This window comes from Canis lupus, chromosome 29 (assembly GCF_011100685.1).
Source record: "Canis lupus familiaris isolate Mischka breed German Shepherd chromosome 29, alternate assembly UU_Cfam_GSD_1.0, whole genome shotgun sequence".
Taxonomy (NCBI): Eukaryota; Metazoa; Chordata; class Mammalia; order Carnivora; family Canidae; genus Canis; species Canis lupus.
The window spans coordinates 11,735,437-11,752,391 of record NC_049250.1 but is presented as its reverse complement, the minus strand read 5'-3'; the positions used below and the strand labels follow the sequence as shown (position 1 = coordinate 11,752,391).

The following is a 16,955-nucleotide window of genomic DNA, read 5'->3' as shown; positions in this document are numbered from 1 at the left end:
GACTGAAAATGGCTCCACAGAAGTGGAGAAAAGGAGACAGTCCAGAAATGTTTACTCTTTAAAAAGTAAAATGAAAGCAGTTAGAATCTGGGTGGATGTGAAGCATATAAAATAGGTGGAGGAGGTGGGGGGTTTGGGGTGGTGGTGGGAGGCGGCAGTGGCCAAGAAAAACCTCTGTAGCCAACTTGGCATATGAACAGCATTAGTCAGGCGAAGTAACCGGGGGTGTGAGTTGAAAATGCACATACACAGAGGGTGGAGAGACAGGCGTGAGGAATCTGCTTTTGCACAAACTGAATCTGAAGTACCTGTGAGGACAGAGAACAGAACCGGGAAAGAGGCTGAAAGACATGAGAGAGAAGGTCCGGCACAGAGCCCAGAAGAGGGAACCTTTCAAGACTGGAGTAGCTGGGACAACTGGATGTCCATAGGCAAAGGGAAGGAGACGGGCCCCTATCTTACACCACAGGCAAAAGTTCACTCAAAAGAGATCACAGACCTAAATGTAAGGGCGAAAACTATAAAACTCGCAAGGAAAGAGCAAATCATTGTGAAGTTAGGTTAGACGACATATCAAAAGCGTGAACAATAAAAGAAAAAATGGGTAAACTGGACTTTATTGAAACTAAAAACCATTAAGAAAAGACTGGGAGAAAATACCTGGGAGAAAATACTTGCAAATCATATTGCCTAATGAGAAACTTCTATCCAGAATTTTAAAAGAATTCTTAATATTCAATAATAAAAGCCAAGTAACTCAAAAGGTGAATAAAAGACCTGTACAGACATTTTACCAAAAATGATATACAAATTGGTCAACAAGCACATGAAAAGATGCTCAATAGCATCAGAGAAGGCAGATCAAACTAGAGTGGGTGATCACTTCACACTAATATGGCTATAATCAGAAAATCAGAAAATAAAAAGTGTTGGTGAGGATATGGAGAAACTGGAACCCTAAATCACTGTTGGTGTAAAGAGAAAATGGTACAGTCACCAGAAAACAGTCTGTCAGTTCTCAAAGTGTTAAACCTGGAGTTAACATATGACCCAGCAATTCTATTTATAGTAGATACATGAGAGAAATGAAAAGATACTTCCACATAAAAACCTGTTCATAAATTTTTGAAACAATGTTATTCACAGTAACTCCAAAATAGAGACAACCCAAATTTCATTACCAGCTAGTGAATGGATAAACAACCCCAATGCCCATTATCAACTGCTAACAGAGGTACATCTATATAACAGAACGACGTTCAGCAGAACAAGGGAACTGACACATGCTACAACACAGATGAATCTCAAAAACACTATGCTGAGTGAAGGAAGCCAGACACAAAAGACCACATGTTATATGATTCTGTTTTGTAAAATGTCCAGAGTAGGCAAATCTAGAGAAAGGAGATTAGTGGTTGCCAAGGACTTGGCAGGGGAGGGGCAAGGGGAGGGGAGGAGGGAGAGGCTGGTTGCTAATGGGCAAGAGGTTCTGGGGCGATTGAAACACTCTAGATTTAGATGTGGTAATGGCTGCACAAAGTCTGCAAATTTGGTAAAGGCACTGAATCATACATTTAAAATTGGTGAATTTTATGCCAAGTGAATTACATTTCAATTAAGCTGTTAAAAATAAAGGTGTAAAGGGGGCCTGGGTGTGGATAGGCGGAACTATGCACAGGGGAAGCCTCAGAAGGTGCTCTCAGTCAAGTAGCGGGAAGGAAGGCTGGGTGGTGACCTTCACCAGAGCTGGTCTAATGACAGGGTGGGGGAGGGGTGCAAGCTGGAAGTTGAAAAATTAGCAGAAAAGCAGGTGGTGGGGACAGCTAGTACAAATAACATTCATGTGGATTTTAGCTATGAAAGAAGGGTTATAGAGCTGTAGCTGGAGGGCAACATGAGATGAGAGGCTTTTTTGATAGGAGTGACTCAACTGTTCTTATAGGCTATGTCAGGATCTCAGGAAACAAAATTATGTCAGAGCAGGAGCTCCAGAAGTGGAGAGGGTGGGATCAAGGACAGAGGAAGCAGATATGAGGTCAAGGTGAGGGTGACTACTAGGGCCATATACAGAGAAGGGAACCCAAAATGCACACAAAGAATCTTCTATGCATCAGCAGCTCCACAGAGATGTCAAAATTACCCTCTTAATTCTTAATTAAAGAGCAAATGTTACATATGCACCTTAGGCGCACTTTATAAGATCCTGCTTTAGGTGAACTCTATTATGATTCTACAGAAAGCCTGTCTCTTCAGATTAATTCGCACCTTAGCAAATGTGGAGCCTTTCCCTTCAGACTCAATGGTGATAGTGTGGGTTCGCCGCAGGAGAATCTGATCAATATCTTCTTCACAGAATTTAGACCCTTCATCCTCCTCATCCATGAGTGCACCATAGGCCCCTTTCCGTAGCAGATCTTCTATTTCTTTCTTAGAAAGTTGTTGTACCTGTTTTAGAGAGATATTTTAAATAATTCAGAACTGAAATGTTTGTAGATGACACAAATGCTTCATTGTACTTAAGGAGGATAAACCTGACTCATAAAAAAGAAAATGTGACAAAATAGGCTGAAAATATTGAGGCTGAAAAGTAATTCAATGCTGGACAATTTCTTACTATTAGCTAAATAAAGTTAAGGCGCCAGAAAAAACAAATGGTCTAGGCAAGTGTGGATTACCCCATTGGTAGCGTTTTCTCTCCCACTCATGGACTGCAGCACAGCTTTATCCAGGCCGAGCTTCAAACTAGCCTTGTCGAACATTTCCCTTTCATAAGAATTTCTTGTAATCAGCCTGTAGATTTTCACAGATTTGCTCTGTCCTATTCTATGACATCTAGCCTGAGCCTGAAAGAAAAAGGAAATGAATGGTTACCAAAGAAAGAAAAGACTCAAGTGTCAGTTATAAGAGCACCCGTTCCAATAAGCAGAGGTGCAGTACAGAAGGTTAACACACTAAGAAATTACTTTTACGTTACTAGTAAATTGATTACCACTTGGTTCATTTGCCCAACCATGGGATGCTACCTGAGTGACTACACAACTTTAATTTATTGGTTTGACTGGGGATTCTTCATCATAATGGAATAACTTAAAAAAAAGAAAAGAAAAGAAAAGAAAAAAGGCATCAGGACGATTTTTGTGTATCTTTACCTGGAGATCATTTTGGGGATTCCAGTCGGAATCAAAGATGATGCAGGTATCAGCAGCAGTAAGATTAATGCCTAAACCTCCTGCCCTTGTACACAGGAGGAAAACAAACCGATCAGAATCAGGTTTGGAGAATCTGTCGATAGCTGCCTGGCGGAGATTTCCTCTCACTCTGCCGTCGATCCTTTCGTATGGGTACCTAGAAAACGTCAGGATTAACAAGAAGGCCTGCCGCATGGCTACAGCACGCTTGTTTCTTTTTGTAAAGAATATTACAACATGGGATATATACCATCTGAATATTATTTATCAGAAATAATTTCAGAGCAAACAGGTTTCATTGTAGTTTGGGATATAATTGGTTGAATGCTCAAAAATCAAATTTTATTTTATGTCCTCCCTAGTTAAATAACTTAAGTCTAAAAATTGCTGACCCCTCTTACAGTCAAATAACAAACAATTTTAATTTTAGGTAAGAACCATTTTCCCCTACTCAAATCAAAGAAATGGGAAACAAAATTGCCATTAAAAGTATGCAGAGTCCTACTGTAGTCACCACATAGAATAACAGCTATGTACATCGACAGTTTTGAAAAAGAGATGTGACACATTTTTCCCCACCCCATCCCCTCTATTATGAATGTCACTCTGAGGTGAGCCACTTGGAGCCCCATGAAAGGTCATTTTTTATTTCCTTTTTATTCTTACGGTGCGGTGGCCTCACCGTCTTTGAATGAGGTAGTCTTCCAGTATGTCCAAGCAGCGCACCATCTGGGAAAAGATAAGCACCCTGTGGCCACCAGCCTTCAGTTTTGGCAGCAGCTTGTCAATCAGCACTAGCTTGCCAGCAGCCTGGATCATCGCCTGGAGCTGAAAATCTGGAGAGTCTGCATTGTGTGTTTCTTTAAACTCTTCCAAAATTTTCTCTTCAGCACCTGCAGAGATTGGACAGCATAACGTGAATACTGTAAAAGGTTTTTATTACTAAAAACAATGAACTTGCTTTCAAAACCCACTGCTAACTATAGGAACCAGGATGCCATACTCATGTTTATGAATATGAATCCATCCGCTTACTAAAAGTCAGGTCTAACACAAAACCATGAAAGTATAAAAGGGATCAAAGTTTTAAGCACAACACATTTAAACATTTGGGGGGGAAAAAAACCACATTTTCCAACAAACAAATGTTTGCTGTCTGTAGAAACTGAATTTCAACAACAGACTGTCAAGCCAGAAGTGGCAGAAACAAGCCAAGGGCCAGATACCTACAGAAAATTTGGAACCTAAATTGCTAAAGAAATGAAGAACTGTTTACTAGCTGAATATAAACACAAACAACAAAATCTGTTCTGAAGCTAAGAAACAAGGGAATAGAGTTCTAATAATTACAGTGTCAGGGCAGTAGTTTTTGTATATAACTGTATGTAAACATAGCCAAAAGGAGGGCAACAAAAAGCAATTCCTTTTCGAGGATAATTTTTAGGGATTTTTTTAGGGGTTCTGAACATACTTCTTCTATTGCAATCTCTAAACCTCCTTCCATGTCCATTCTCATCTGAGAGTTTCATGAGGTACCAAAATTCTATCCTGAAGTGGCAAAAGCTTTTCAAGTGTTTAAAAAACAACAGCAGCAAATGACCTTGTTTCACGTAAGGCTTCTATGCCTATGTACGTCACCCTCTTTTTCTCATTAGCCTCATGCAGATGATTTCTGCTTGTTCAAAGACTTGGGTGCATTAGAGAAGCCTCAAGAGAATGACATTGTCAGAAGAGCAGTGCTTACATAACTGCCCCCAACCCCAAACACACACAGGCTAAGCTTCCTTCAACTACTTAGGTGGCTTAGCTAGAATTAGACGGCACCAGTCTGGCCACCTCCCATCCCTGGAGTTAATCGGCCAGGGCTGCTGTGCTCAGCGCCTCTCCCTAAGGATGGGGGGTAGGGTCACCTATTCTTTGGAAAATACAAACAAATCCACCTAATGGGATTGGTTCCCAGCCCTCGACTCTCCCAGAAAGTGTAAACTACTCTTCTTAGCACGGGGTTTAAACGTGTGAACTAACAATACATGTGATGAGTATGCATAAATCTCAAAGGGGGCTTAAAAGTTAAGTGAGTCAGACCCTCATGGCCTCTAGGACAGAACTTCCACAAGCAGCAATGTAAGTAAGAAAAGTGCCATCCTATTTCCACTCTAACGGCACTTGCGCAAATTAAGTTATGGCATGGTCATATGCAGAAATACAGCTTGTTAATTATTACAACAGAGAATCTTACTGAGATCAGATTAAAGTCGCTTTATGCCCTTACCCAGGCACTAAGGCCTCAGCAAAGCACACTGTTACTTGTGAAGAAGGGGGCTTGGCTGAAAATGCTACTCTGGGTCAGAATGGTTAGTCCCTCACTACCTTTTCCACATGAATCAGAAGCTCTTCTCTAAGTGGGGGAAAAACAGGGAAAGGTTTTGTAAAAACAAAATGTTGTTGAAGAGCATTAACAGGAATGTCCCTGATGATAGAATGTTCTTGAATAAAGTTGAATAATATTTTTCAAAACATAAAATTTAGAAATCTAGGTCCTGGATTCAGGACAAGACAGCCCTCAGGAAACAAGAGAAATAGATTTAAGTCTGTGTCTTACATTAGGTCTTTTTAAAAAGTTTGTTCTTGTGCAATATAGTATAAGCTCTTTACAATTCAGAAATAGATTTTGCTCCTGGTATTCGGCTATTTTTTTTGTCTATATGAAAATTATAACTCAGAATCAAAATATAGTATATTGGTTTAAAACAAGCTAAGAAAAAAAATAAATAAAACAAGCTAAGGACCAAAGAATGTTTTTCACAAATGAAATAATCATTTTGAAAAGATAAGTAAAAGACATTTGAATAATTTTATTAAAAAACTGAAAATACAAATAATTTCTCAAATTAGCAGAGAAATTTTTTTCACTTTAACTTTATTCTGAGATGAGAAAAGTAACTTTCTTGCTTTTTGATTGCTACTAATGATTTCTCATCTTATAAAGAATAGTCAAAATTAAAATACATTTGTCCCTACCTGACAAAAGCTACAGCTGAATTTATCAATCCAGCTCTTTGTTATGAATTCAAGGTGTTTTGTTTTTTTAAAAGATTTTATTTATTTCTTCATGAGAGACACAGAGAGAGAGGGGCAGAGACACAGGCAGAGGGAGAAGCAGGCTCCATGCAGGGAGCCCAATGTGGGACTCGATCCCAAGTCTCCAGGATCACGCCCTGGGCCGAAGGCAGGCGCTAAACCACTGAGCCACCCAGGCTGCCCTGAATTCAAGGTTCTTAAAGTGCAGGCAGTTTTAAAAATATTAGCAAACATATTTCCTATATGATTCCTGTAGCACTATATTTATTATAGCCAGAATGTAGGAAAGAAGGGTGGTGAAGGTATTGAAGAGAAAGCAATTTCTACCTTGCAACATCACAGCCAAACTGCCCAATTTACCATTTATCTTGATGTTAGATTTGCAAATATCAATCTGAAAATTAGCTGGAAATAGGTTATGATAAGCCAAAATACTTTGTTGACACTGCCCTAAATTAAAGTACTATTCATGCTACATTTCAAAATGTGTGTGTGTCTCAAAGACAAATTGAAACGAGTGTGCACTCACTTGAAGCGAGTGTGGAAATCTGACTTAAACAGATGGTCACTGTGAAAACAGTACCTGCGATGGTAGCTAGCTATAACAAGAAATTATTATCTGGCCAATGTCATCCAGCCACAAACAAGAAATAATTTTCTTTCAAAGATTACCAAAAAAAGAGTTAGGATTATTTATCTGAAATTCATCCCATCATGCAAGCTTCAGCTTATTTTCTTTCTGCCTATTCTTTTTTTTTTTTTTTTAAGATTTTATTTATGTATTCATGAGAGACACAGAGAGAGAGGCAGAGACACAGGCAGAGGGAGAAGCAGGCTCCATGCAGGGAGCCTGATGTGGGACTCGATCCTGGGACTCCAGGATCACGCCCTGGGCCAAAGGCAAGCGTTCAACTGCTGCCACCCAGGGATCCCTTTCTGCCTCTTCTTCTCTGTGCTGCTCAGATCTCCAACAACGACAACAAATGACCCTGATGTCACTCCTAACCATTAGGGGACCTTGACCAAGTTTTCAACATTATTTGTACTCTCACATAGGGAACCTAAAACTGGACATTCCACTCTCTTGAGGCTGGGGCCAGTAACTGTAACTGCATTTATGTTTCCCAGTTACCTGCTACCCTGATCTAATAAAGCAACAAGTAGCAACAATTAGCCAGTACTCACAGTGCACCCCCCAAAACTGCGCTAAGCACTTAAGATATCAACCCACATTTAAAATATTACTCAGTTTGTGTTCTATCATCCTTTCTAATTTTCTTCCCTCTGCTTTACTTATATTACACCATATGTCACCAACTTATGCATATAGTTGCTTCTACTTTCCACAATTACCAAAATGTTATGCTTTCCTGAATTGAACTTTAGCTTGATGGGGGCTGCTTGACTCTGCCACTACCAATAGGAATTTCGATTTAAACTTCAACACTGAAAACTTCCTTGAATCAGCTCAGTTACATGTGTAGAGGTGGCAGCCCATCAGTATACCTTCTACTCCAGATTGTGGATGAAAATGGGAGGTACTGGCCGTAGAGCAACCTCAGTGAAACCCAACATCCACATGAGCTACCCAGGCAGTTGTAACGCCTACTGTGTGTGTATATACTTTCAGCTTCTCAGCATAGAGGTATATAAAGACACACTGCTTAACAGATTCTTCATAACCTGTAGGCACAGAACACTGACCCCAAGGTGTGACCAACTAGGACAACTGCCACAGACCCAAATTTTAGAAATCCTAAAAAACTCATGGTCAACAATGAATTAAATAAGATGACCCTGAAGAGCAATCAGCCAAGGAAGAGACGACTCCTCCCCCGAATGTTCAATGCATATAATGAGCACGTAAGCAGACCAGGTAAACTTGAGAGAGCTGCAAGCGGGTATCTGACAACTATCACTGAGGTCAACCCTTTCACACACATCCTGCTCGCAGCATTTAAGCTCTTTTGTGAGTGTCCTCCTGTGCCCCGTGGACGCTACTATTCCTCATTTTCTTTTCACCAGATATTAAATGCAAAAGTATGCATCTGTCACACATGTATTGTGCTTTACTCACACCATCAGTCACCCTAAGCCCCAACTCCACCTCCCCACCTCAGGAATAGACAGGTCAACACTCACAATAATGGCCTTATAGGCTCTTAAACACACAGTGATTAGTAGGCTGGCAGCATTAAACATATAATTATCACACACGATACTCTCTTTAGAAGACAAAGCTAAAAGCACAAAGTCTGAAAAGGAAATTCATCGATGTCACACCACAACAATGAGCTCAGGTGCTATGCTGAGACAGTCTTGCAGGTGTGGACCATTCTGTCATTTAATAACAGGAACATGGGGGTCTGAGATGCCTGACAGGTGTGTATGTCATGAATGGGGGCGGGGAGTGGAGGATGGGATTCTTTAAATTAGCTGCCTCTGAACTTCATGGATTGTGATAAAGACAAAACTAAGCTTTGTTCCTACTCACCTAGAAAGGAACCTAATGGCGTTGCCAGCCATTTGCAATCACACACAAACACCCCAACTCAGCCGGCCATCACCTTTCTTTAACCCATATTAACTCCGGCCAGCAGGGCAGGCAGCAAGAGCCTTCTAGCAGGTCTTTCCCCGCTCCCTCCCATCTGTTTTATATGATGTTGCCAGATCAATCATCCTGAATCATTTCTCAGCTCAAACACTAGCCATGGTTCTCCACTGTCTGCAGACAAAAGCCAAATTCCATGACCTAGCCTCGAAGCCTTTCCATAGCTGGGGCCACTATGTGCCTCAGGTTCCCTGTCCCACTGCTTCTTACATGGACTTTATACTTTGGGCAAGTTCCCCCTTTGTATTCCTGCTTCTTTGTCTTTGCTCATGTTATTACATCAGCCTAAATGCCCTTCTCTTTTCTGCCCTTCACTGGCAAACCCCTTCCCACCCCCACAGGCTTGTCTCAATTGCTTTCTCTGTGGCTTCTCTAATCCCCATCCCTGACAAACCCGAAGGCTCTCATATCCTCCAATGTCCCACATATCACATGTATGCCATATTTATCCCTTTAATGATTTTCGGAAGTACATAATACAGGTTTTTACTCAAATCAGTTACAGGACACTATCAATTTAGTTAAGAAAACAGGAAGACTGTAAAGTATTCATCAGTAACAGAAACAAACTGTTAGCAAAGTTTTTGAATGATCTCTCATTCTTAGGGAATAGGTCCTAGAGGTCTCTAGACTGAAATTTCCTGCAGACAGCTGCCAGCTGCCTTCTCGCACCAGTTCCTCTTTAACTTCTCTGATTTACACACACACACACACACACACACACACCAAAGTCTCTGCTGAGGCTAATCTCTCTTTAACTATGAGCACTGTTGGTGATTTTTAGGTATGAGCACCCACACCTCCTTCCAAGGGGTAAGACACAGAGTCAGGGAAGTAGGAGATCAGCGAGCTGAGGTCCTGCTGCTGCAGGGATCAGAAGGTGCAATGGTCCCTTGCCTGTAGCCACCACAGAAGCAGGCGTCACGAAGAACAGGAAGCTGGTGAAACCCACGTTGAGATGACAGGATCCAGTAATGACCACAAACCATCAAGTCCCCTGTCTGGAGGACAAACAGGACTTCTGGAGCTCTGTCATTTAAACACATTCGCTGGTGCATAGGCTTACCGTTAATAAGGTATGGATGATTGCAGCACTTCCGTAACTCCATCATAGTGTTTAAAAGGTTAGGTACATTAGCTTGACCACCACCTTTGGAAAGAAATGTGAAATTCTTCTCAAGGATGGCTCGGTAATATTTCTTCTGAATGTTTGTTAGCTCAACTTCAATAATAGTTTCTTCTTTGGGGGCCAAGTTCTTTTCTACATCCTCCTTGAGACGTCGCAACATCATTGGCTTTAGAATAGCCTGGAGTTTTTGCACCTAAAAAAGGACCTTAAGTAAATACTGGAATCATGATTCGCTTGCATGCTGAAACATATTCTAATGTAAAAAATCAGGATTATGCTATTCATTTACCATTGGTTTTCACTTGTCAAAGCCCAGTAAGGGTATGAAGGGACTAATCTCTCAGCTTGCATGACAGAAGAGTATGAAGGTTGAATGAGTTCAGGTTAAATGGCCTATTTCAGCTACCTGAGCGCCCGAAAAGCCAAAGGCCTGACAAGCACACAGCAGAAAAGAACCCAATTTATTCACTGAGCTTCCCTTCTGTTTGTCTCAAGCCACAGGGATGATGAGGAAGAAGGAAGAGGTGATGTCATGGAGTGTTATGCCTCAGTTCCCTTCCCTTCTAGAAAAAGCTAAGTGAACGAGTAGGCCAGGTGTTACCTACTCCCTCCACCAATAGGAAGGCAGAGAGGTCTCTCTGGTTCTCGTTTCTGTTGATTGGCATTTGGATATACAGCACACAAGACAGTTTTTATTTTAGGAAAAGCAAAAACAAAACAGACTTCACTCAACTAAACTAAGAGGCTTTAGACAATAAATTATGGAGGGGTGAAGGGGAGGACATAAAGACTAAGATTGCAAGTGTATCTCCATCTCTGTTTCAAATACAGTATAATAATAAATACCACAGAACTCTTAGGATGTATAAAATAATTAACTGCTTTTCATATACAATACCTCACTTCTCACAGAAATCCTGTGGGGGTAGTTTATTTTTTTATTTTTTATTTTTTTTAAAGATTTATTTATTTATTCTATGATAGACATAGAGAGAGAGAGAGAGAGAGAGGCAGAGACACAGGAGGAGGGAAAAGCAGGCTCCATGCCAGGAGCCCGACATGGGACTCAATCCCGGGACTCCAGGATCGCGCCCTGGGCCAAAGGCAGGCGCTGAACTGCTGAGCCACCCAGGGATCCCTGTGGGGGTAGTTTAAATGAAAACATGTAGACTCAGAAAAGTAAGCAATATGACCAAGTATACATAGCCAAGAAATAAGACTAGAATTTCAAAACTCCACGAGGCAAATAACTATAATTTCCATGGCTTCTAACACTGTGGTCAAAAGTATACACAGCAAAATCATTTACCCGAATAGCATGGCAGTCTATGAGAATTACATGAACAGGTAAGTAACCTCTCCCAACAGATCTCAACAGCCCCTCATGAGGGTAAACAGACAACAGAACAAGAAAACCTTCCATAACAAAGACCCAGAACGTCCAAGGAGAGGAGATATAAAGCTCACTTAACTAAGTAGGTGAGAAAAAGCTCATATAATTTATATTTTTAAAAAGCTAAATAGCAATGCATTGTCATTTATTTCATGGGTTAATCTTCAAATTATATGACTAACGTACAAAGTAGATGTGATAAGTACCTGTTCTTCTGTTTTCAGATCACCAAATTCTTGCATAAAGGTGGTTTCTGAAGGGAAGCGACTTGGTTCCAAGAAATGAAGCAAGCTGAAGAGCTCTTCCACAGTGTTCTGTAGTGGGGTCCCTGTCAGCAGCACTTTGTGTTCCTATAGGAACACAAGGAAAGCAACTGATCAAATCCTAACAAAAACAGTTTATTAAAATGAAAGCCTCGCTCTCCTGGGGCGTCTGGTGGCTCAGTGGGTTGAGTGTCCAACTCTTGGTTTTGGCTCAGGTCATAATCTCAGGGTTGTGGGACTGGGCCCCCAGACGGGCTCTGTGCTTAGCTCAGAGTCTGATTGAGATTCTTACCCTCTGTCCCACATGCCCTCCCTCCTCATCTGCCTTGCACGTGCTCTCTCAAGTAAATAAAATCTTAAAAAACAAAAAACAAAAAAGCCTCTCTCTAGATATCCATTTTCCTACTTCTCGTTCATGCCAACTCAGCATCCACCATACGTAAAGTGCAGGTAGCAGAAACAAAGGCAGAACAAAACAAAAACACGGACCCTGCTTCAGACAGATCTGTGGTGTGGGTCCTCTAGAATGCTGCAGACCTTGCAAACATGTCTTGCCATTTCATTTCTTTCCAGGGTTATTAGGTCAACATTTTAGTGCCATGGCTTTGCAAGTCTCCCAAGTCCCAATGCTTTTTTTCTCCACGAAAGTTTTTTTCCCAAAATCCCTAGACTCAGAGAAAGCTCACATGCTTCTTTCTGTTCTCTACATCATCAGCGCTCTTCTCCCCATCTGCTTCCTGCATGACTCACTTCAGACACAAAAGAAGTTCTTCTACATGCAACAGCATATGAAAAACTATTTTGTTCTGCAAAAATTTCAAACTAGCAAAGAGGTCAGCTTGGTTTTAAATACCACAATCACTTTTTTTTTTCTTAAAGCAGATGCTATTTCTAACTTTGTTTCTTTGAACCAATTAGGTATTTCTTTAAAATAATTCTTCCTGTTTACGAGCTGTTTCTCCAGTTTTCCTTATGCATCTGTACCCTTGTCTTTGTATTTTATATATCCAACATAGTGGGGCTATTTCTCAGTGACCAATTTTAATGATATGAGTTTTTTAATCTTAAGAGTCTTATTATTTAATATTTTGTTTGGTACATAGTCCAGCAAATAAAACTATTTCAGAAAGTGATCCTACCTTCTAGTAGGTTCAAAAGCAATTATTCTGACCTAACGTGAAATCTGACACAAACTTGGCTGCCAAGCAGAGTATATGCTCAGTAAATACTAGATAAATGATGTAACTAGGGACGTGCTAATTTTCATCATATCTACCATGTCTTATATGTCAATGAAGTTCTTTAAAAAAAAAAAAAGATTTCTTTATTTATTTATGATAGAGAGAGAGAGAGAGAGAGAGAGAGAGGCAGAGACACAGGAGGAGGGAGAAGCAGGCTCCATGCCAGAAGCCCGATGCAGGACTCGATCCCGGGACTCCAGGATCGTGCCCTGGGCCAAAGGCAGGCGCTAAACCGCTGAGCCACCCAGGGATCCCCTCAATGAAGTTCTTTGAAAGTGAAGTAAAGCAGTTCAGTTTGTTTTTATTTCTCCTTTTCTCCCTTTTGAATAAAGATGTCTCTCAGGAAGATACATAGACCACCATCATCTTGGGATTTATTTATTAAATTCATAATGCGAAAGGCATTGGGAATCAGTTCAAGATTTTCTAATATAGGGGCAGCACCTGGTTGGCTCAGTTAAGGGTCCGACTCTTGATTTCAGCTCAGGTCATGATCTCAGGGTTGTGAGATTGAGGCCCATGTTGGGCTCCACACTGGGGCATGGTGTCTGTTTGATATTCCTCTCCCAGTCCTGATCCTTCAACCCCTCTCCTCTCCCTTCTTCCTCTCTTAAAAAAAAAAAAAAAAAAAAGGTTTGCTAATATCTAACCATATGGGTGGGTAACATGGGCTACAGTCCCTGACATGCTTAAGTTCTGAATTACTTTACCCAAGAATTTTTTAAGCTGTCACAGACTCATGAAAGAGCTATACTGATACTAAAGATTGTCTCCTAGTTTTCTCATATCCCTATGATTGAGCTAAATCCTAACCTTTAAACAAATACTGTAGAAAAAGCCTTTTAACTTATTCATTTCAAAGTAAATGTATCCTTTTTTTTTTTTAAGTTCAACATGGGGCTTGAACTCACAATTCTGAGATCAAGAGTCAAACACTTAGCCAACTGAGCTACTCAGGAGCCCTGGAAGGGACTCCTTTTTTTTAAAAAAAAAAAAAAAAAGATTTTGTTTATTTATTCATGACAGACACATAGAGAGAGAGAGAGGCAGAGATACAGGCAGAGGGAGAAGCAGGCCCCATGCAGGGAGCCTGATGTGGGACTTGATCCCAGGTCTCCAGGATCAGGCCTTGGGCTGAATGCAGGTGCTAAACCGCTGAGCCACCCGGGGACTCCTTTTTTATTCTACATTCCCTCAAGGACTGTTTAAAGCCGTTATGCCAAATGGTTACACACGTGACACTTTTATAAGGTTACATACGAGTAGTCTAGTCGGATAAAACCAGGTTTCCACTAGAAAGTAACTGTGAAAGACCATCTGATTAATACACACAGTATCACAAAATGTCATGTAAGAGACTTGGGCCAGTAAGCTTATCATCTCCAAGCTCAGCTATGTCAGCAAATATGCTTTTGGCTTGAAAACATTACCATTCTTTAGCTCTGATGGAGTGATGAGCATTTAATTTCATTTCAGCAGACTCTTTAATTTGTGTGAGGCCTGACGATGAAAGACAAGATGACAGAATCAATGAAGAACTTCTACCCCCTCCAGAGAATCCCCTCCTTGTCAATGAGGGGCAAGGAGATGGCTTGGTTTTCCAGAGCTCTGTGGAGGATGGTGAGGACCATAAATGTCCCTCTACAAATCATTTTCGTGAGCATTTCCTTTTGTGATGGGAGAGCTAAAGACACTCAGTGGTCTTCTCTTTCTGAGAATGCACTTGGAACACAATCCTCATCAAGTATACCTTTGTACTGAGTCTAGTGCAGGAAACAGCAGTTCCCTCTGACCTGCTACATAGCTGGATAAACTTACTGCTCGTTATTTTCACTGTGATTTATTCTAAGAAACAAGAATAAAAAGTGGCCACTGTGTAAGTCATCATCATAAGGTTCACTGTAAATAAGAATTTAAAGGCCAACCTTTAGTTGTTCAGAACTAGACAAATACAATTGCATTCTAATTCTGAACAACGGTGCTGTATTCCATCTAGAAAACCTCTTTCAAGAAAGATTCTTGATCATCAGAAAAACAATTATTGTGTTTCATTTGCTTATCAGAGATTCCTGGTGAGTGAACCAAGAATGAGTAACAGGTATGTGAGTCCTTGAGATGACCAGGAGGGCTGAGAGTCAGGATCCCAGGGCTGGTCCATTATAGCAGTGGGCAGCATTCTCAGCTTTGTCCCACTATGACATGGTATATCTAGAATATTATGACTTTCTATATGGGCTGTTACGTGAAAAATAATTAGGGAACATTGCAATATGTAACAGAAAAATTATCTGGCTAAGAGATTCTAATCCATTAATGAAGTGTTACTATAAACAACAGAAAATCCTTTCAAGTCTCCCGATTACAATTACATTGTAGGATGTTGACAGCATTTAACTAATCTCTATGCACCAGTGGAGGACAGTTTTGCAGTTAGAATCAACTGCTTGGTAGCACATAAACTAATAAAAGGAAACAACTCAGATAAACTCAGGTGACTATTTAAGCCTTCAGAAAGTGGTACTCTAGCTGTCTTTTACGTGGACCACTGTGAAGATGGGTCCCTACTTGGAAGATGTAGTTAGGTACTTCATGAACACTCGCATTTGCCTGCAAATACCAGTTTACTTCAATGTAATGCTAAAGTATTGCATGGAGAGAGCAAATACAGTCTCAGAGTTTCTCTTTTCCATGTGCTTACCTAGGTCTTCAAGACTATTCACTATTTCTAAGTATTTTAATTTCTTTTTTGGATTGGTCGCCAAATAATATAAACTGGTTATGAGAAACGTCTTAGGATGGAAATTCCATACTTAATATAAAGATTGTACTTATTTACTTGAGAGAGAGTGCACAAGTGAACACCAAGTAAGGGGGAGGGGCAGAGAGGGAGAAGCAGGCTCCCCACTGAGCAGGGAGCCTGACTTGGGGCTCGATCTCAGGACCCTGGGATCATGACCTGAGCTGAAGGCAATCGCTTAACCAACTGAGCCACCCAGGTTCCCCGGAAATCCCATACTTAATAGAATAATTCAGTCAGACTTATTCCTTTAAACAAAACTGGATTTTGTTTGCTTTTAATTAAAAGAACTGCTGGCTAATGAATAAAAGAAATTGCTTCAAAGAAGCAGCTGCAACAGAAAGCTTTTAAGTGTTCTTTTTGGTAGTACCACTCTTCAGTAAATAAATTTATAGTCATGAACGTATAGAATGTTCTTCCCAACTCAAACTCTCAATTAACAAGAGATCATATTAATCTACAAAAGGCAACATCAAAGAGATTTTTTAAATCTTTTGCACTTTTTAAAAACTCATCAAAACATCCAAGACATACTGAATGACAATAACATAGGTTTTAAAATGTACATTAAAAATGAAAACAAGTGATCAAAACCCACTTTGCAAACTACAGAGAACAAAGAAGTCTGAGGATGACTGAAGTCATGTAATAATTTCTGCTAGGAAACCATATACACAGAAGCATGGAACAGAAAATCAATAAAATCCTACCACCTCTATAATACATTATCCCATAACACCCCCACTGAAAAAAATGTAGAAAAATCTATTCAGAAAAACCTGACCAAAAAAAAAAAAGAAAAAGAAAAAGAAAAACCTGACCACCTCTTAGGAAGCAGAGAGAGTATGAGAGTATGGAGGAGGTATGGTCTACAACTCCAGATCAAATCCAAGGTCTTGTAAATGCCCCCAAACTTCTAAGTGTCTGTGTGAACTTGACCAATTCCGGGTATTAATCCATACAAAGAACTTGACTCTACAAGTCCTACTGGATTCAATGTGCCAAAACTGTTGAGCCCTGGAATATAACTTCATTATCATCACTGGGCCAAAGCCTGGCCCACAGTTTATGAAATGGCAGTATTTATAAACAAAAGGGAAAATCAAATACTCATAATCCATCTCAGCGAAAATATCCTGACTATACCTTACTGTAATACAATTGTGCAAAGACACCAGCCAACAATGTCAGAATCAAGAACAGCCATAACTTTGGAGAAACTGAAAGCTCAGGAGGACATATCATGGTATTT

At 40.4% G+C, this 16,955-nt stretch overlaps 1 protein-coding gene across 4 annotated transcripts in view; it reads right to left on the bottom strand.

The window, feature by feature from the left end:
• CHD7 (chromodomain helicase DNA binding protein 7) overlaps positions 1-16,955 on the bottom strand; it is a 191,545-nt gene that overhangs the window by 26,117 nt on the left and 148,473 nt on the right. For all 4 annotated transcript variants that reach the window (XM_038579376.1, XM_038579377.1, XM_038579378.1 and 1 more), the window contains 6 exons: positions 11,609-11,752; positions 9,947-10,202; positions 3,871-4,081; positions 3,150-3,345; positions 2,676-2,843; positions 2,266-2,445 (listed from right to left, as the gene is read on the bottom strand). In XM_038579376.1, the coding sequence (XP_038435304.1) occupies positions 2,266-2,445; positions 2,676-2,843; positions 3,150-3,345; positions 3,871-4,081; positions 9,947-10,202; positions 11,609-11,752 (1,155 nt within the window). The remainder of the gene's footprint in view (positions 1-2,265; positions 2,446-2,675; positions 2,844-3,149; positions 3,346-3,870; positions 4,082-9,946; positions 10,203-11,608; positions 11,753-16,955) is intronic.